Genomic DNA, 22,099 nt, shown 5'->3' on the forward strand with positions numbered 1-22,099 from the left:
TACAGTACAACTTTTGAAATACAAAGAGAAAATGCTTCTTCCTTGCACAGTTGAAAAAAATCTGATAAGATTTATCTGTTTAACGAGAATATTTTGAGGCGGAAAGAAGTCTTGACAAAAAAGAGGAGTAGACAGAGTCTAGGAGCGAGCAGGTGCATGGATTGGGCTCCCTTACCACAGATATGCACCACATGTTCAGGCTTGACACATGTGCACTATTTATTTACTCATAATGCACCAGATGACTCCACCACTTTTTTTCAGGAAAGTAATTTGTTCAACTCAGTTACTGTAGTCAGCCACTAGACATTTTAAATTACATATCATCTTTTGCATAACTTTGTTATGCAAAGTTCTCACTTCATTTGTCTCTCTGATTGTTTCACATGCCATTTTGTCTTATAGGAGATAACATAAATGCATCAGACAGCATCAATCAAATATCATCATTTCTAGGCTTGATGATGTGCAAACTGGACTCCTATTCTAAAAAAGAAAAGGTGACCTTGGAGTTAAGACTCTGTCCTGTGACTTGGGAGCTATACATTCATTTCTTTGGCCGTTTGTAAAGTTCTCATCTGCGGTTCTCAAAAGTATCTACGCTCATAACACTGCAGCTGTTTTAGTTGAAAATTCTGGTGAGGAAACTGGGTCTTAACTGCATGTTTACACAGAAGTGAACCAACCTGCTTGAAGAAGGTCAAATTTTAATACTGATGATGAGTAGGTATCATAATAAATAAAGGTATAAGACATCAACACAGGCTGGAATTTATCTAAGTTAGTTAAATGGTTTAAAACAGGAAGTTTCCTTAAAAAGCAAATTGTTGTTCAGTGTACAGGTCTATAGCTCTTTCTGGAAATTTAGTACTTAGTATTAAGTGATACTTAGCATCAGGGCAGAATGTATCCTTTGTGCAAGCCCTCTCCCTCAGGCCAATTACTTTTTGTCATTATTTAGGTAATTCAGCTCTGTAACACATTATCTGTACTTTTATGTGGGAGAATGGAGTCATGGAATTATACTTGCTGTCTCTGCAGAAATACCAGAATTGTTATACATGTATGTATTTTCTGCTCTCTGGAGAAAGTAATTGACTTGAATCCAAAGGGAAAGAAATATCATAAACTATAAACCATTTGTTGACATGGGATGCATTTTTCATGCCCTTGGCTCACTGACCGCGACGAATCAAGTGGCACAGAACAAGAGATCAATCAGGAACAAGTGCCAGTGAAAGTGAGAAGCACCGGAGTCAAAGTGATGCCGATGTCAGAAGAGGTGTCTGCTCCATGAAGCACTGACTCATCTTTCACCAAACTTTCTAAATACGATGACACCATTTTGAAGCTGCTGACTTCACATGCTTCAGCAAAACTATGAATATCAAGTATTTATCTGATAAGAATTCTTTGCCCAAATGCAAGCAAAGTCCTGCATCCTTTCAGTTATCTTCAATGCTACCTACATTTCTAGAAAAAATAGATACCATGTGATTTGAAATATTTCTTCTGGACATGTAGTCTGTGATGGTGCTTCTCACTTAGGCGATCCTTAAACAAATTTGCAATAAAAGCAACTTTGTAAAGCACTTTGCAAAGTACTCTACAAAAATTTAAGGTACTAAGAGCAGATAAGATTAGAGCTCTATAATTAACAACTGATTCACAAGTGTACCATATGTAGAAGCTAAATTGTTTCAGTTGGAAAAAGGATGAAAAAATAAAGATTCCAGGAAAACAGTAATTGCTTACTGTTTTCTTCATTGAAAATAAAAATGTCAGAAATCAAATCTGCATTAAGAAAAGTGAAACAATAGGCATACAAAAGGAGGCTTCACGTCTTGAGCGTGTGAAAGCTACTGTATTGACCACTACTGGTATTAAACTAGGGTATTCCAAAGCTAAATTCATGAGTTTGCTTTAGCTGAAATAAACAAGCTGTTTAGACCGGGGACGGAAATAGTCTCACATTTGCAGTGGATTAAGGCCTGAGGAAGACACCTGCAACAGTAATCCCTGCACTGGCTACACATTTTCTGTTAAAGGGGAGTATTAAACATTTAGACAAGTGACTTAGTATGGATGATAGACTCTGAAATGAAACTGCTGTTACTTCCCAGAAGAGGCATGCAGAATTCATTTAGGTTCATATTCCCCCTCCCAGAAATAAGACTCCTAGAAAGGAGAATGAAAGTTTTGTATCATTTTTACCACTCCCTTGTCCTCTTAAGTAGCATGTTGCATCACATACAGTCAGTATTTACTTTTTCTGAAGAAAAAAGTGCCAAATACAATTTGCCCTCATCTTCTGAAATAATAGTTTGAAATATTACCTGTTTTATTATCATCAGAACTCAAGGAAGTTAGAAATACCTTATAGATAGTTTTAATAGAGAAAAAATATCTTCAGATCAAATTTAAATGGAATGATCATATACATTCTATATCAAAAGAGCAATTATTCATAAATTCTGCAGTAACATGAACTAGTACGGAAGTTCACAATTTATCACCTTTAAAAACTCTCCACATCAATTACTGCTTATCCTACCGAAATCTGAATTCTGGTTATTCTCACCTATCCTTCACCAACTAACTGCAAGGATATCAAATGCAGCCAGGCATCTAGGTGTCTTTCAGAAAAACAAACAAACAAAAAAAAAAAAAACAGCAATATGTACTCCAGCATTGTTTATCTCTTTCTGCTTACTATAGCAGGATCCTACACCTCTAGACTCAGGTAACATTTTCAGAAGCTAAAATTAAGCAAGACGATTGTACCTAAATTTATCCCCACAACGTCTCCCGTTTCTGAGAATTCCCAGGGCTGGCTAGGTCTTTCACATTTAAGCCTACCAAAGTTTAAAATAAACTATCATTTTATCTTTCAGAGTTCCAATTTGCGAAAAATTCTCACTGAACAGGAAAAATATTGGGCCCCACCTAAAATATGGCCAAGAGAAAGCTGCCCATGTTTCCTCACAAATTCAATAGCTGGAGCAAGTAGGGATTCATAGTCCCTCTTCTGTTTGAGGAGATACACAGTGATTTCACTGATTGCTTAGTTTACCAGAACATATTATAGATTCTCTTTCCTTTAATCATTAGATCTAGTTGTGACATCTTTATAGAACTTATCTTCCTGCTTAGAATATTATTGAGATAGTATGAACTCTAAATAAATTGCTGGATAAAGTTCAAAGAAGGCTGTGCTGCCATTCAGAGAGACCTGGACAGGCTGGAGAGTTGGGCAGAGAGGAACCTCCTGACGTTCAACAAAGGCAAGTGCAGGGAACTGCACCTAGGGAGGAATAACCCCAGGCATCAGTACAGGCTGGGGGTTGACCTGCTGGAAAGTAGCTCTGCCGAGAAGGACCTGGGAGTGCTGGTGGACAAGATAACCACGAGGCAGCAACGTGCCCTTGTGGCCAAGAAGGCCAATGGTCTCCTGGGGTGCATTAGGCAGAGTGTTGCCAGCAGGTCGAGGGAGGTGATCCTGCCCCTCTACTCAGCCCTGGGGAGGCCTCACCTGGAGTACTGTGTCCAGTTCTGGGCTCCCCAGGACAAGAGAGACGTGGCACTCCTGGAGAGAGTCCAGCGGAGGGCTACCAAGATGATTAGAGGGCTGGAGCATCTCTCCTAGGAAGAAAGACTGCAAGAGCTGGGCCTGTTCAGCCTGGAGAAGAGAAGATTGAGAGGGGATCTCATCAACGTGTACAAGTATCTGAAGGGGGAGTGTCAAGAGGATGAGGCCAGCCTCTTCTCCGTGGTGCCCAGCAACAGGACAAGAGGCAATGGGCAGAAACTGAACCACAGGCAGTTCCATCTGAAGCTGAGAAAAAACTTCTTGACTGTGAGGGTGACAGAGCATTGGAACAGGTTGCCCAGAGAGGTGGTGGAGTCTCCTTCCCTGGAGATATTCAAAAGCCGTCTGGATGTGACCCTGGGCAATATGCTCTAGGTGACCCTGCTTGAACAGGGAGGTTGGACTAGATGATCTCCAGAGGTCCCTTCCAACCTCAACCATTCTGTGATTCTGTGATTCTGTGAACTATGCTGCACTCAAACCTTTGGGGGTTGAGTATCTATTAAGGTATAATATTAAATAGCTTTAAAAGAGTATTCTCCATTTGAATGCCAAAACGCTTACTGCAAAGGAAGGCAAATATCTTTGTTTTCATTTTAGGGATGAGAAACAGAAGCAGTGAGATGAGGTGATTCCCTCACAGACATGTGCAGAAGCACCAGCACTCTGATTCCTGATTCTCATTTCCCTTATACACTGGACCACAAAAAATAGTATAAGATGTGAAAATTATAAAAAAGAGCTCAGACTTTGTGTTCTAATGCAAGTTTTTGGTATTAGATAATCAGTGGCAGAGTGGCCCCATATTCCATTGTGAGGGAATAGAATGCTTAGACCAGAAAGGCCTTTATATTTACATTTAATCATGTATTATGCTAGTAATATCTTTCAGATTTCTTCCAGCATGTGCACTAGCTGCTACACAATATTACCAATAAATTTGATTGTTACATATAAATGCAGCTAGGGCAAATTCAATTTTTTTTTTTGTTTGTAAGTAAATGACAAGGTAATTATTTGTGTATTCAAAACCTGAAAATTAAATTTCAGCCTTAGACTTATGGCTACCAGGGAAACATTAGTTTACCTAAACTTTGTGTGTCTTCTCAATGTCCAAAAACTAATAAACATATATACAGAGATTTTAAAAATAAGTATGAACTGAAACATCTACTAGGTTACAGTATTATCTGGAAATACCACCTGGGCATTGATAATACCAGCCCATATCAGAGACGATTACAGCTGCATGTGGAGGTAGCACTGTTGCATTATCAGACTACTGCTACTAGCATCTATCCTGTATGGCACTGAAATAGCTTTACAGACTGATGCTGACCCCCCTCTGTTGTCTCAGGTATGTTCCGCTGTGGCTGATTTCTGCACATGGTTGATATTGGCTCAGAGTTACTGAGCTGTAACAGAACTATTCAGCTGAACTAAATAGTCTTTGACTTCAAAAGGTGTTTGTCTTCCCAGAGCACCTTCCAAATACTGTGCTGTGGGGAGATCTCTGAGACTGAGAACTGAAGTTGTGATGCAGAAGTCTGCAGTACTGACTGGTGCTGGCCAGCAGCATGGGCTTTACAAGATCCCTTACAGGAAAGACAGTTCAAAATTTAAATCTCCTTAGAACTATAGGTACTTCAGCAGTGGCAGTGAACGGTAGGGATATTGACCCATCTTTTGCCTATACTGATTCAACAATGCTATAAATATGGCATTCCTCTGTTCAACTGTAAAGAAGTAGCATGTCATAAACTTCCTCTTGAGTGAGAACACCTTCAAGAATTGCCAGTGCCAACCTTACAACTCAGCTGGATTCAGTCCTGGTACTCCCCAGAAACATGTGAGACAGCTTGACTGGCACTTTTCAGATATGTCTAACCTATTGTGTGTGCACTGCAGAGATGGCCTACAGTAAACTGTAAATTCTATATGTTCAAGGTGCATGTAGAAGTGCCTTTGGGCCCTGAAACATCCATCTGTAGTTAGATTACACCTCAGATACTTAAGATAAGAAAAGTGAGGAAGCAAAGTAACAATGGATAGCTTTTCATCAGCCAAATTAATTAACAAAAAGAAACTAGAAAGAAAAAGATGAAGGCCTCCACTGGCTTTGTGGCCCCCAGCGGTAACTCAACAAAACACTAGAACGTGGCAGTACCACCATGCAGCTAAAACATGATATAAACATGGTGTTGCAGACACAAACCACAAATAGTAATTAAATCTCCCTTCAGCCTCTATGAGACTATAAACAAACTGCTTACCCAAAGACTTATGTTCTAAACTTTTTGTAACCCAGAGTGGCATTTATCATGTCAAGTATTCCCTTCCAGAATGTATCAAACTACATATACTTCTGAGGTTCTTTGTCCTTCAAATCCTGTTATAACATCTGCTGGACTCAGGATTATTTGATACTTGTCCCAGTCCTACAAAAATTATTGGTGCAATTCCTACCTCTTCCCTGCTCTCTGCTCCACCCCATTTAATCACGTATTGCCTTAACTATTTTAACTCCAGTATTTGAGATGGTAGGACGGAAAATAGGGGTCAAGGTAGTCTACGGTCATTTCAAAGAGATGGTTAGAAACAAATGCATATTTCTTTCCTCCACTGCATGATTTTTCCCAGTTTATCTCCCCTCCCCATCCATTCCTGTATGAATGGCTTCTCCATTAAGATGTGTTAATCTAGATGGAAGTCTTACAATTAGAAAAAAGACCCGTGCTCTTTCTGCTCTACCGCTAAGGTCAAGCTAAGAGTTTGCATTAAGCTGCCAGTTTTCTTTGTCGTATATGAGGCAGCACCGAACACAAATTGCATTTCAGCTCTTATAAACTCCACAATACTGGCAATAATCACTGAGCTGAACAGATATGACAGAGAAGACACTGATGGAACAAATAAGGCCCCTCCTATCTTGGTTTTCTAATGCTAACATAAACAAATATGTATTTGGTTATCAGTTTAACTAGAAATGGCTCTGAAGACAGAAGGCTCAGCTGATTGATAGGTAAATTTTTAACACTGTGCTAAATGTCCTGAAATTAAAATAAATATAGGAATAAATTATATGAAAAATTTAAAGTGAGAACAGAAAAATTATTTCACAACAGTGTGTCAGTCTAAGCTCTTCAGCACTGCCATATTCCTGATAAAACATTTTATTAACAGGCAATACACTTAAAGTAAGTTTATGAGGAAGATAAAAAGGATTATGAAAAATAGCATGGACTTCACACACTGGACTAACAATAAACAGGTGGTGTTTTACATTTACCACATCCCTCATAAATTCTACCATATGCTTAAACTGAGAATCTACAGGAAAAAAAAAGGAGAAAAGTGGGAGGGAGGAAGGAAGGAATTTGAACTCAGAAGCAAGCGTGAATAGTTCTACCATGAACCCTTTAATGATTTTTTATCAACAGGTTATGCACTAAACATGAAAATAATTATTCAGGGTATTTTTCCATTGCATTGAACTTGATCTGTGAGCCAGGGAAGCCTTTGATACTCTTGGGAATGTTCATCATAATGCAGGTTGTTCAGTGTTCTACATACCTCGGTCATTATCTGAGTGATCTCATCCACTATAGCCTATCATCTAACGTGTTTCCACTCCAAGTTCTGCTATTTGTCATGGATGGGTTAACATCAGTGGTGCAAAAGATTTTGCCAAGAGTTCCAATACTATAAAGTATTCACTGCCTACAATTTGTATCAATTTCATTAGAGACACTCAAAGTCAGAAAAGGAATAGTTAAAAATTCCTTGGAATAACAATTCCAATTTCTACATTTTTTGCTGCTTACAGGACAAAAAAAAAAAAAAAACCTTAATTCGGAAGCCTGTTATCCACTTTGAGGGTATGCCACCCTAAAGCACCTCAACAACCCAAATCACTTTAATATTTGAAACTTAAAATACTAATACTCATCCAACAGGGACAGTGACGCTTTAGAAACAAACAACATAGCTTAACAAAGTAGATTGATCCATAGTTCTTTTTAGGCAGATGACATTGAGGAATGAAAGCTTTCAACCACCAAATAATTCTGTTTTTAAATATACTGTCACTGTCAATCAGTAGAAAGTGGTTATCTCACTGGGTTTGGCAGAGCTTTCTGCAGTTCTTCCTTGAATAACATGTCAGTGGCTAATAACTTTCTTTACATTAAAAACTGAAAATGTGCGTTAATTTCACCCTTAAATAAATCTTATTTAAATATGTTTCAGAGAAATATGTATTTAGAAATGTTTATAGTCACTGGCACTTTGTTTTGCTTCCTCCTCCTACAGCCATTTGTCCACATTTGAATACAAGGGAGGTAGTTGTTTGTTCACAGACAAGTGTGAAGTCAAACAAAAGCTAAGGGAATGAGAGTGAACATAACAACTGAGTCACTAAGAGAAAATACATTGAGAAATACATGCATTTTTCCTTGGTATCTTGACATTTTTCCCAGTTTGGGGAAAAACAGACCCTATTTTTATTTCCCAGTATGGAGTGACATGTATTTCCATTACCACTGTGATTCGTTATTTTGTCTGTGGGTCTGGGGTGCAGAAGGATTTAATTCTTCAAAGGACAGAGAAGAGTGGCAAATGCTGAGCCTCCCACTGGTTTCAGAGGATGATGGATATTGCTAGGGTTGGGGCCCACAAACTCCTCTCAGTTCTGCGGCTCGTAATAACTACACATAGGAGAAGCACTGCTTTAGCATCCCGTATCCATGTAGCCTTGCTTATACCTGTGGCAAGCTGTTTCACAGCACCTGAAGGGTTGGAAAGAAAGGGCCGTGACAGGAAGAGTTGTGCTGATGCCTCTCCGGCTTCCTACCCTGGAAAATCAGTGGATGAGAAACATAGGATAAGAAGTCACAGCAGCAGGAGAGAAATGCACTAGCATGACCCCTGTATACTCTTTGGCCACCAGTACCTGCAGGAGATGTTGGGGTGTAACAGTGGGCAAGCAGCATCTAACGGGACAAGCACAATGAAAAGAGAAAACCTGAAATCAATACTCTTTATAGGATAATTACTCCCTCTCTTCTTCTATCCCATTACTCCTTTACCATTTTTAGTCACCTTTGTCCAGCGTTCTCTTAACCTTTTTCCTCTACCCTTTTTCCTAAGTTCTTTTTCTCTATTCTCAGCTGTTCACTTCTGCTCCATTCCCTCTTCCCACTGCTGAGCTTTTCTTTTGTATCTTCTATTTTCTTTTTTTTTTCCATCCACTCTTCCACCCTTGAATATCCCAGCTGACTGCCGTTTTGAGCCCGTTTTCTGAAGAGTGGAGATTTATGTGAATGTATTGCTTGTTGTTATGTCAGACAACTAATAACTTTTTAAAATCTCGGTCAAATTTTATACAGAAGAGATTTCAAAAATGGTACTTTGACTCAACTTTCATAAAAACAGATCAGTAAAGAGAGTTCCCACTGAGAAACAGAGATTATGGTGCAAATTCATAGCTATTATTAGAAACCGTAAAATTAACAAAGGCAACTACCGTAAATGAAAGAAAGTCATAGGAAAATAAGCTTCTGCAGCTCATGGGACCACCTGATTATTAAGATAGGTTGCTCTTTCTTCTCCTCTATTCCCAGTACAGAAGGAAAATGTATCTAGAGTAGAACTACAACTGCAAGGAGACCTCATAAAGCACAGGAACACATTCTTTGGCTGTACGGAGAAGCAATCTACATTAGATGTTGTAAGAAGCAGACCTCTGGCAGACTCTTGGGCCTTGTATGTGAATGAACAAATGCCCACCTCACCAACAGACTCAAATATGATTATTTTACTGCACAGAAAATGCCTAATGATTAGTTTCTAGTCAAGCTGAGAGAGAAAGGAACATCATTTCTATTTAAGATAGTTTAAAATAAAAGAGAAGGAAAGGGGAAACTTTAGATCCTGCCTCACATTCTGCATGATTTAAGAAACTACTTTAGTGACTTAAAACAATAAAGGATTTGACAATATTTACTTCTAGTCTTGAACACTCTGCATAGAAATCTGAAACAACGGTGCATACTTTTCAGACTTCTAAACAGAAGTTTCTATGAAGATGTTGCAGATCCTGATCAGCAGGCAGCAGTTCAGTATGACAGAATGAGCTGTTATCTGACTGGTAGGCTAGTGATGAAAAGCTCTTAAAGGAAGGAATCACAAGATCTGATAGAGAATATGAATTTCAGCTAGGTTTCCTTTATTTTACACTCTGCAAATGGACAAGGCAGAATTACAAAACTCCACAGCATTTCAAACATATTGCAAGGAAAGAAGTTAAATGACAGCTTTTCTCATAACTGTAGTCAATGTAAGCTAGGGTAAAACCAGGGGCATCAGTCTCGCAGCTGTTTGATCATAGCTTTTATTGAGCAAAACATTATGAGAGTCATTGTTTAAAATTTAAAAATATTTGTGGATCCAACTTTTTCTCCTTTTTAATAAGTAAGCGAAAAGCTAGAGAACGCACTGCTTTACAATAGGTAATAGACTTGAACTCATACATCTTTCGGAAGCCAGCATCACAATAGCCCAACTTAGCAACTCCTAAAATATTCTTTTACACAAATTCGATTTTCTTTTCTCCCCTTCTTTTGGGTATTTTCCTGACAACTTGAAATGAAATGGTTTTAGCCATTTTAGTCTCTAGTAGGATCGGATTTGTGAGTGGGTAATGTGTTAGCAAATGGCTTTAGCTTATAGCAAAGTGTCTTCCCAAGACAGAAAGACCTGAGAAACTGAAACCCTGTACTGTGCTCTAATAACTTTTAATATCTGTCAGTGGAGCTGTGTGAGTATGATGAGTCTTCTTGCTTCTCTTTATATTTGAAAGTTAAAAATCAGAAAGGCTGGCAGGCATAAAGGTAGACTAATTAAAGTCAAAGAACAAATTAAAAGTGGAAAAGGATTAGTGCAGAGATGATGGGATATTAAATGGAAAACACTGAAGGAGAAGAGATGAAAGCAGCAACAGTAAAAAAAAAAAAAAAAACACTTTCCTAATTGTACTTTAAAGAGTATCCCTAATGGATTTCATCTCATAGCATGTGACGAATGCTGCAGATGGCTCAGCTCAGCAGCAGGGATGGCTTGGAATGGAAACACAGTTCCTGTGGCTGCCTCAACAGATTGTTTACAGGAAAGATAACAACAATGCCCAGTCATTGTCATGAAACAGTGCTTGTTCCCTTATTTGAGACCTGGATCTGGGTGTTTCAAATGGCAGTTTTGTGTTTGGTTGAAGCTGAGAGGATCCTTGATAGTTCAATTCCTGTTGTCAGGGAACAGCCTAAAAGGTTTCCTATCTCTTAATAGCAATCAGTATGAATGAGAAAAGCAGCGCAGTATAATTCTTACTGAAATGCTCTCTGTATAAGTGAAACCCTCCTGGAATAAATCTGGGCATGAAAAGCAGATTCATTGCTATAACCTTCCATGTGTTATAATCACTTGACATCACAGTTCAAACAGAAGAGATTTAAATGGAGATTTTGCATCAGTGAATCCCAGTTCCAACAACAGAACAACACAAGCAGAGAATAGGCTCCTGGTCATTAGTTTTAGCTAGCGGTGAGCTAAAAAATCTGTCTTCTTTCCATCTGTACCACTACCCAATAGGTAATTTAGGTGGTCTTGACTATTTGGGTGCTGCCTCAGTTTGTTTCTATTTTTTTCAGGAGCCCTTGTATTCTAAAGGATGCATTTCATCTCTGTGTGAGGTAACATTAATGACTTTTTCTGTGCACAATAAACAAGTCTAGCCTTGAGAGCAGCTTTAGGATGTCTCTTAAGCAGTTTGAAAATAAAGTAAGATGCTAGTCACACATACTAGTAGCTTTAGTAGTGCTACTACTAATAACAGTAGCTTAGTCATAGTAGCTTAGTGAAGATGGCTCAGCCAAGTCCTGACATTTTTTAATACGTTTCCTGATTTTGAAGGATGACAGCATTCCTTCTCCTCTATAAGAGATATTGAAGATTGTAAACATGTCTTTGCTCAGATGTAGTTGCCCATCATGGTCAATCTCTAGAATGTATTGTTCTGCCTTAATTTAGTATATAATAATTAAACTAAAACAACTGTCACCATCCTCTTCCCTTCAAAGACTATTCCACAGTCTACTCCATCGTCCTTTTAAGCAAATGTTTAAGGACACATACTGCTCTTAGTAACCAAAGGAAGTAAGTGCCTGAAGATCCCATGCGTATCTAAGTGTAGGAATTCTACATTCTAATTCCACAGTATATCTAATACTTATAAATATGTAAATAATTACATATATTCTACATATGTAATTGTACGACAACTATATATTTAAAGTTTAATTTTATCACTTAATTCATTACTCTCCACCAGTAATTTTGGTCTCTTTCCTCCTCAAATTCCTGCCAAAAGATCTTCTTGGTATTTATAACCTTCATATATCATGCCTTTCCCTGTCCCATATTGGCACTGTTTTGCTGATCTTTGGCATTCAGGATTTGATTTGCTGAAGTGGCACAGACATGGACCAGCCCACTTGCTAGCCTTATTCATCATCCAGATTCTATGGTGGCAGAAGTTGAATAGATCAACCATTCACATTACAGCTGCATCCAGTCCCATTTACATTAAGCCACTTTAACACGCGCAAGCTACCCAATACAAGAACAAGGTCGACCGGCTAACAGAGCTATTTGAATACAGTCATAGTCATTTGTCATCATAAATCACATTCTGCAATCCTTTAATCATCTCTGTTGGTCTTCTCTGAGTTTTTTCCTATTTATCAGACTGATTCTGGTATTGAAGGAACTAGAACTGCAGATATTCTCAGTAACCAGCTGGTACTCATATGCAGAAACTACCCTACTAAATGTAAGAGCTGTAAATGAATCCTCCACCCCACTGGTCATTGGATTACATGAACTGCCAAAATAATTACAACATCTTTAGCTTATTTGCCCAGGGCAAATAATTCTGACCACTAGGTTTGCCCATAGTCAAGAAAATTAACGAATAAGGAATGTGTTTAATCCTGCCAAGTGGATAACTAACACACTAAAGACAAACAAGGAATATTGGAGATGTACAGAATGATTTGAATCATCTGCTTCAATGGTCACAACGTAGCAAAATACTTCCAAAACATAATAATGCATATGGAAATGCAGAATTCAGGTTATCACCACCAGAGAAGTGGCAATATAGATGGGGGAAATGCACTGGAGGAAAGAGTAAAAGACTGAAGGGTTATTTGGGTTATATTTATGTGATTGCTATGAATTACACTTGAACAAAAAGAGCCCATGTTATTCCTAGAAGAACAAAAAAGGACTACATAAGTAGAAACCAGCAAGCGATCCTGATTCTAGTAAGATCACTAATAGACAGCATGTCAGTTTTTGGAATTCACATTTAGAATTTGATGTGGAAATGATACGGCACTCAAATTAAGCTTACAAAATGGTCTCAGCAGGAAAATAAGCTGTGTCAAATGATGTTTCAGACGCTCAGTCTATTGAAGAGAAGGCCAAGGGGTGACCTGATCATTGCCTACTGGTACTGACAGACAGAAAAGTAAGAGAAGAGGTTGCTTTTCAATCTTGTTAACAAAGGAATGATAAGCTAAAATGGCTAGAAGTTAAAATTACCCAAAATCAAGCTTGAAATAAATGCAATATCCTATCTATGAAGGTAATTGAAAAATCAGAACAGTTTGCTATCAAAGATCACAGATATATCAGTACTCCACATCTGTAAATTTGCCAGTGCCTAGCCCAGTTTACGAGAAAAACTCTGTAAGTTGTACGTACCGAAGGATGAGGTTGTCTGGCTTCAGTGGGCCTTCTGTACAATCCTTTTATTCGTGGAGAAAATACAGCCTACTCCACCATCACTCTCATTACAAAATTTGTAACTCTTCATTACAGTGACTGTAATTCCCAGCTTACATCATCCCAGCCACAAGGGACTTAGCTACAAAACTGATACTGCTCAGGCAGGACATTTTCTGCATGGATACAAAACTGTCAAGAAGTAGTCTGTCTTTTAGGTTGTATCATTGCTAGCATTATTCTATGTCCTCTTTTCCCTTCTCAGCCTTGCATTGAAACTTCCACATCAGGTCACAGCTGAACACAGGCTAAGGTCAGTATTATGACCAAGGGAATTAACATATCAACTTAACTGTTATATATCCTTATGCTTTCAAAACCATTACTAAACAGGAAAGTTTTTCCTTGGTCAACAAACAGATGCTTTCTTTTCTTCCTGCCCAATTTTTAATTCCTTTTTCATCATTTGAATATGAGTATATTTTACTTAATTATTTCCCTGTAATTTCTAGGATCTTAATTTCTATTTGGCCTTAAAAATTCAAATTACCCTTTTCAGATAGAGGATGAAGAGGGAACAAACTTTTCTCTTCAGTGGGATGCATTTATTAATCACAGAAATATCCCCTAAGAAATTCTGTGTTCCCAGTCCCTTGCTATCTGATATCAGTAGCTCAGCAGGGATATTGCATGGCTGTTCCTGACCACGATTAAAACTGCAGCTCCAAATACAGCTGAACCAATCCTAAAATCTCACGTCCACTAAATGATGTAAATAACGTTTGATCTCCCTTCTCCAACCTCCCCTGGCATATGCTGGCTCTGATGTGTTTCATATCCTTTCAGTAGAACCCAGAAGAAAACTTTCCTCTTCTTTAGGGGAGAAGGAATTTTCTCACGGGATGGTGAGTTGAGTCAGCTCATGGAGGATGTCAAAAGCAATTGAGGAAGCTGAATAGTAACATCACACTGTAATCATTGCAATTAGACTTCTCATGGTTTATTATAAAGCTTAAAGGAATTGCTTCAATCCAAAGCTGGTAAAGTCACAGTTCAGTTACAGTCTAAGCTGAAGTTAGTTGATATTTCATGACTATGATGCCAATATGTTCCCCCAGCAGGTAAGCAAAGGAGAATGTGCTGGCTGGGGAAAAGACAGAAGACAAAGGATTTTGTGATAAGCAAGAATTTGTGTTTTTCACAAAAGCATCCATAGACAGGCAGTTGCTTTCCACTTAGAAAAGTCAGTCATTGCCAAAATTGTTAATATACTAATGCAAAACTGGCTAAAAAGTGTGAGTGACCCTGCACGCTGGTCTGTGCAGGACAGAACAGCCTCAAATTCATCACATGAAAGATTTATCACAACCGTAATATTATTCTGAGTACATTTTATATCATATGTACTTTGAATAGCATCAATCAATATGTTCCTTAAGTGCATCAAAGATCATTGTGATCCAGCATACCTGAAAAATAGATATTAATTTAACATGGAAGTTATTGTGCTATGTCTTATGGTTCCTGAAGCACGTGATGAGAGATCCACAATCATTTATGCTCACATGAACAGATAAAACTAGTATAAGTACAATACATTATCTATACACTAATATTAGACAGAAATTGCACAAGGAAAGATTTAACTAAAGCAGTGAAGCTGTGGCATAGCTTTGTGTTCTAAGTGGTAGGGGAGACAAGAAAAAAAACAAAGAGAGAGAAACTCTTTGATCAATTTATGAAGTTTGTTCTAGAATGCTGAGTTTTGCCATGGTAGAAGACTGAGAGCAACAGACCCAAATGGTCCTTTCAAGGTAAGAGGAATCTCTAGCTCTGCTCTTCCTCCTTTTCCAGTATAGCCCGGATCATACGCTATCTTATCTCCAAAGGAGGAACAAACAGACTGGGCCACTTCTCCAGGATGCTCTCCATGGTGTAAGAACTAACTTTGCTCTCTCTATTTACTTGGGACTCTTAATATGAGGACATACTTGAAACTGATAGACACTGGATGTGCTCTATTTATACAGAATAAGCAGAACCAGTACAAAAAAAAAAAAAAAGGCAATTGATCATGTAAACAAAAGAAAACTAAGGATTAACCCAATTTTTAGTACATAAGTTCCTGCAATTCAAAAAAGATTGCTGTTTTCTTACATTTGGTACCAATTTGTACACAAGATCCTGAAATTAATGAGATGAGCCACTCATAAAATAGGGCATTTTTGCAACAAGAGCAAAAATATGAAGGAAATGAATGGAGGAAGCAAGCCATCTCTATTCAGATCAGCTTGAGAAATATATTTCTTTGCCCACTTCCTCAAATACCCGTGGGAGAATCATTTTCTTAATTCCTTGTCCTTTCCCTTTCCCTTTTTCTTTTAAATTGAATCCTCTGAAAATATATCTAAAATTAGATTTTATATTAAAACTAAACTGTTAGATTTATATTAAAACTAAAAAAAAAATGCTTAAAAATCTGTAGGATAATTGTTTGACAAACCCTTCAAATCTTTTAAGTGGCAACAAATAAACTGGCAATCAATTTGAGAAATAAATCCTGTGAAAAGGTACATTTTCTCTAAAGTAAAAAATAATTTTCTAGAAACAAAAAATGGTTATTTTTTTGAATTTTTTAATAAATCCTTTCTCATCTGAAATGCAACTTTCTTAGGACAGGTAGCATGAAGTTCATTTTGCATCTGTCCTCTACCTGTTCTATGGATAAATATCTAATTCCAGTTCTCAGGAGTAACAATAGATCTCTTTACCCATAAGTGAATCAACTTTAAATAGCATTAGAAATAAAATAGAACATCATTTTCATTCAGGAAAGTAGAAGAAAGTACAGTTAGTTTATGAAGCAATCTGATGTGTACTTGAAGGATGGTACCTTGGTAATAACAGTTCCTCCTGAGACAGAGATTTTCCATTTTATTCACGTGTCCAGGAACATCAATTTGTTTTTTTTTCTTTTTGGTAGTCACTGTACAACCTCCTCAGGTAATTATTGCTCTGTTTTGCAGAGTGTGTTGTAATTAATTATTGTTATTAGTGTAATTAGTGTTGCTAAATATAAGCCAGCAATGAACGGCCTCAGGATTTAGAGACTATTTTGTGTTTCTTTTTGTAACATTGAAAAACATAGCCAAGCTCAGTAGTTTGTGCTGCATTATTTGCCTAGAGATGATGAAAATACTAGGTTCAATCTCCAGAGATCTGAAGGTACTTATAAGCAAAACCTGTTTCAAAACCACAAAGACTGTTAGGGTTTATACCTTGCCAGTCAATTTAGGGTATGTCTGAAGAGTATTGAACTGACCTGAGATTTGTCAACAAAATAGAGAAGATCTAATGTCAAAATCTCTCCTTTTTTTTTTTCAGATTAAAGATATGTATAAGTACAGTATTATAGATGTGCAATTTTAGTATGGATTATAATTTGATTATAACCAAATGAAAGTTAGTAGAAAATTTACTTTTTGTTCCAAGTGGACTTCAGTGTTTGCTTTGTTTATTTTATTTTATTTTATTTTATTTTATTTTATTTTATTTTATTTCTATTCCTGGTTAGATCCTTATTTTGGTCTTATCTTGCATCAAAGCTATGGCAAAGTGCTTGATGTCTGCCACAGCCCACACAAAGTAATAAATTAGCATATTGCTCTGAAAACGAAAATAATTCTATTTTCAGAACTCTTTGAAGGGATAACTCATTCTAGGGAATCTATAATCTATAATTACGAGATACAGAAATCACTTCCCCAGCCATATAGCTTTGTACATTTTAATTAAACATCACTATTACCTGTTTGTTCAGAAGCACACTTTTTTTCTCTTCTGTAAAATAAGAGGCAAAGTTTTTCTTCTGGAACTAAGTTTGAAATAGGAGGACCTTTAAGCCACAATTCTTAAACCATTAGCAGTTTATACATCATTATTCTGAGTATTCTGAGTGTGGTGGGTATCAGATGTGGATGTTCTCAGTGTATCTTCTGATTATCAATTCTTGTGAAACTTTACTACACTGAATAGCCCAAATAACATGAGACTGAGCGTCCTCCTGGGTTATCTGTCATCTTGGAATACAGAACACAAGGAACAAGTCTGAAACCCAAAGCAAATATTTAATAAATATCAAGGTCACAAGAACTTTCATTCTTGATTTTCCTTTTCTTATTCCCTCCTCTCCACACTCTTTATATACGATCACCACCCTTAGCTCTGTTAAAATGAGTGCGCAGTTTTCAGTACAAAGACCTCAAGACATACAGTAGAAACTGCCACAGGGAGCGAGCAGAAGAGAGTAAGAAATAGAAGAATAAATTGCCAAGGGGATCCCAAGAAATGAACTGCATTCAGGCTAAATCTTCCAACAATTCTACTGCTTGATTCTTAAGGAAAATTCTTCCCAAACATGAATTATTTAATACTGAGCAAAAGGAGGACCTGAAAGGCTTTCATCCAAAAGAAGCTTCCCACTCAGCAACTCACCTCCAGCTGTTATTACTTTTTTTCCTGCTTTAGAGAAAGGGAGGGAGGAGGGAGAAGGAAGGAGAAGAAAGCCAGGGTATTATCAATATATCATCCTGCAAACTCCGTGTTGAAAATTAAACTATTTTTTATCTCTCATCCCTATTCTACCCTGACCTTGTTTTTATGGTTAGACTTGTAATTTCCTGGACAGAGTGAATCTTGATCATTAGGGGCAAGGAGAAACTTAGAATCCAAGAATCTTGGAAAAGGACAGTAGTCATCTAGGACTTTTTCTGCTTTTAATCTAGTTTAAATTACCCCTGCCTAAACAACAGTCAAAACGAATTTATGATTTATAAAATGACACTAATTCTTCCTTTTTCCTATTGAAATTCTATCATTTGGACTATTTTAGCATTCTACTGAAATATTTCAAGCCCAAAGCACATTGGAAGCTCACAGTCAGTAGATGATGCCATTTCTTCCAGTCTCTTGTTACTCGATTGCATTTTTTTTTCACATAGTTTATCACAGAAGCTTTTCTTTAATCTCACTGCATGTTACAACTACTCACATCATGCCATTTTGTTTCTCCAGACCACATAGATACTCAGGTATTCTTGAACAATCACCTGGTCTTTCTCAGCTTTGGAGAGGTGCATTGCATTGCATAATCCACAGCTTTGAAGGTTTTATTCAAATGGAATGATCAGCTACTTTTCTGACCAAGGAGATTTGAATAAACTTCATTTGTGCTTTAAAACTCTTAAACAGAAATGCTAAAGTTTCTCCAGTGTGTACACAAAATGTGTGCCTCGTGATTCAATTATATAATTATACTGTGAGTATAGCATAGTTTGTAGTGTCGTCTTTTTTTTTTCATTGAATGAGTCTTCAAAATGATATATTTCTTACAAGAATATGTTTGGAAAAAATTGCTGCCATCTTTTGGATGCACTCAGGAAAAAAAAAAAAAAGCAAGATAAGTGACATTTTGCTGAAAGTTCCAGCTGACACATCCTGGATATCTGCTTTACCATGGATAAGTTAATTTGAAATTGCAGAAAGTTACTCTGAGTTAACCAATATTTTCTTCTCCCTCATTCTATACAGTGATCATAGAATAACATCTGTTCAAGTATTGTTTGCTTGGTAAGATAATACTGAGAGGAAATAGCTTTCACTGAAAGACCCTGAACCTGAAGCTGAACATAACAAGAAAATAGAGATTATGAATATTTAGAGGAAATTATATCTACTCCCAACAGCTAGAATTTTGCACCTATACCTGGTCTTGTTGTTTGAATAGGTAACAAAATTTGTTTGAGCAATTACCCTAGTTTAGTGTTACAGTTAATTTATCCTGCCTGACCTGAAACTTGTGTGGAATCTAGGTTGATGTATTATACTACCTTCTTTTCTTCTTTTTCTTTCTTTCTTTTTTTTTTTTTTTTTTTTTTAATTTCCAGAAGATGTAATTACAGGTTTGTTGCATGGCCAGCTCAATATACTGGCTACTGAGACAGACACTGCATGCTCAGCAAAGACTTTTTGAGAACAAGGAATGCTAGTGTCACAGAGAATAAATCAAAAGGTGATCGTATCTGGAAAAAAGAAAACATTGTCCAGAGAAAATAATAACTCCTCTGAAGAGATACCATTGTCAGACAATAGTGTATCTTGGCAGCACTGAACAGTGATATTAAAATATGCTGCAAATCTACCTTATTGCCTGAGGTGAAACTCAGATATGCATGCTATAACTGTCCAGACAGCAGGGGAGACTAACATCAGCTGAGCTATACTGACACTCAGCAAAAAAGTCAACAAAAGATGTGGAGAAGAAAACATAACCACGGCAGGCATCCTCCTCACTTTGCACTGCAGAGCTGACTTTGCAGTTAGTTTCATCTCTCTCTGGGCAGGACTGGCAGGCCAACAAGTTATATTCACACTATCCAGCAAACCATCACCCCTTACAAAGTGTTACAGTGACATGACTGCTGGCCAAACCAAGCATTACACTAACAGCAGCAAGTCGACTACTCTTTCCTCATAGCCAACAGAGCTAAGGTTGGTTTTGCAAAAAAAAATGCAATAAAAAAGGCTTATAATACTTAAGGCTTAATATTTCACTCTGTAACAAATTAAGCTGACTCATTGCCCCAGTCACCAGTTATAGACTCTTATCCAAGCCATGTGCAGCAAACAGAGCCCTCACAAAACCATTCCTGTTCTTTGAACTTTACTCTCCCAGTTCACCCTTTCTGCCCCAAAATGTTGTTGCTGAAACTTACCGCTTTTGCCAACTCCTCCTGCTCCTAGCATCACCACCTTGTACTCTCTGGAGCCTGCTGAAGAATTGCTGGAGGAGCTGATCATTTCATTTTCTAGCTCCATCTTGCACGAGGCAATAGAAGAGAGCAGAAGGGAAGAAAAAAGCAACTGACAGGTGCTTGCTCTGGTCTTAAACAACTATAAAAGCTATGTTTAAAAAAAAAAAAAGCGTACAGGAAAGGTATAATATAAGAGGTACGAATTATCAGCCTCACACTCGCTGCTGTGCCTGTGTTAGCTGGAAAAGGTCTCATAGCAACCACTTTAACAGCTTCCAATAAAAATCTTTCTCTGCCCCCTCCCAGCTCTGTATCATTCTCTGTGTTTCTCTTCCTGGACAGAAGCAGTTTTGTGAGGCTCAGGAGCCCTGGTACCTCTGGGTGTTGCAGTGTCATTTGAATCAAATTGAGCAGAGCCTTCGGAAAAAGAAAATAGATCACATTTCTTAATTATGATGCATGTTATTCCATGTAGCATTTGCTTGAATTTTAAACAATAATAAAACATTACCAGATAACCTCCTTGCCACCTTGGAGCTATTTATCCTATGTTCATCAAGTTTGTTAGATTTACATTTAATACAATTATAAGCAAAACAGAAATAACTGTAAAAAGTCTTTCCTTCTTTCCTGAAGCTGATTGCCAAGTAGAGAAGTTTTCTGAGGTTAGGCTTGCCCCCAAATCAATTCTCTTTTAGGGCAGTTTGTACCAATTATTCACAGAAATAAGCCAAGTATTTTAGAATTTTTTTTTTTTCTTAGGGAATTTCAGAGGGGGATTGGATGTGAAGAGAGGGGAAAAGACTAATCCATCTAGAAAATATTAGGGTAACCAGAGAAGAAAAAATGTTTCATCGTAAATGTTCCATAACAATATTAAGTGACTTATCTAGCCAACTTGGTCAGCCTAAATAAATAACAAATGAATAAAGCAAAAAGTTTGTGAGCAACATTCAGTATGAAAATCCATAAGAATTATCCAGTGAAAATTTACAACAAAAGATCATAGCTCTTCATTGATTTTTTTAAGAATTCCTTTACCAGAGGCAGAATCTTTAAGGAATGTGATAATTAAAAAGATACTTGTTCAGCATTAACTGTTATTCAATATTTTTGCAGACCAAAAAGCATCTACTGCAAAAGTGGCAGAAAGCAAAAGCTTGCTCTCCTTTGAAAAGTGCAGGGCTTTCACAACACATACGTAACCATTAGGGAGACAGGGAAGTGGAAGCAGGAGCTGTACACTTCTGACGATTGTCATCTTTCTACCTCTCCAATTATTTCACGGAGTGTAAACATATGGCATTACATAGGAATGCATATTTCAAAGCAGAAAGTGAAAGAAACTAAACTAAAATCATAGCCTTATTAAGGAGAGGATTTAAAGAAAATAAGAAAGGTAGGAAAAGCTATAGAAGGGTAACCGTATGAAAAACAGCAGTTCATTGGACTAGGAAAATATATGATTAAAGAGAAGAGATATATAGGTATGTTTATAAAATTATAATAGGAATGGAGAAACTAAACAGAACATGAATACTTATTTCTTCTGTTAATAAAAGATTAGGAAACATCAGATAAAATAGACAGATGCTGGTTCAAAATCAGACAAAGTACTTCTTATAAGAACCATGGTTGACTTTAGGAACTCCTTGCCACTTGATATTTTGGACGCTAGAAATTAACTTACAATCAAGAAGAATTTAAATACAGAAAAACAAAAAAAAATCCATTGTTAAATGGATTGCTCAATATACAGTCACTGTCTCTTGCACAAGTGCCTAAGCCTCACACCAACAGATCTGGGGAAAACACTGAAGAGAAGTACCACAGTCTGTTCACCCTTGGGCTGTAG

At 37.3% G+C, this 22,099-nt stretch overlaps 1 protein-coding gene across 1 annotated transcript in view; it reads right to left on the reverse strand.

The window, feature by feature from the left end:
* Positions 1 to 20,590, reverse strand: part of LOC104138509 (GTP-binding protein Rit2) — a 184,439-nt gene extending 163,849 nt beyond the window's left edge. Inside the window, exon 1 of the mRNA XM_009666151.2 lies at positions 20,206 to 20,590. Coding sequence (XP_009664446.1) covers positions 20,206 to 20,308 — 103 coding nt within the window. The 5' untranslated portion in view covers positions 20,309 to 20,590. The remainder of the gene's footprint in view (positions 1 to 20,205) is intronic.
* Between the last annotated feature and the right edge of the window lie 1,509 nt (positions 20,591 to 22,099).

This window comes from Struthio camelus, chromosome W (assembly GCF_040807025.1).
Source record: "Struthio camelus isolate bStrCam1 chromosome W, bStrCam1.hap1, whole genome shotgun sequence".
NCBI lineage: Eukaryota > Metazoa > Chordata > Aves > Struthioniformes > Struthionidae > Struthio > Struthio camelus.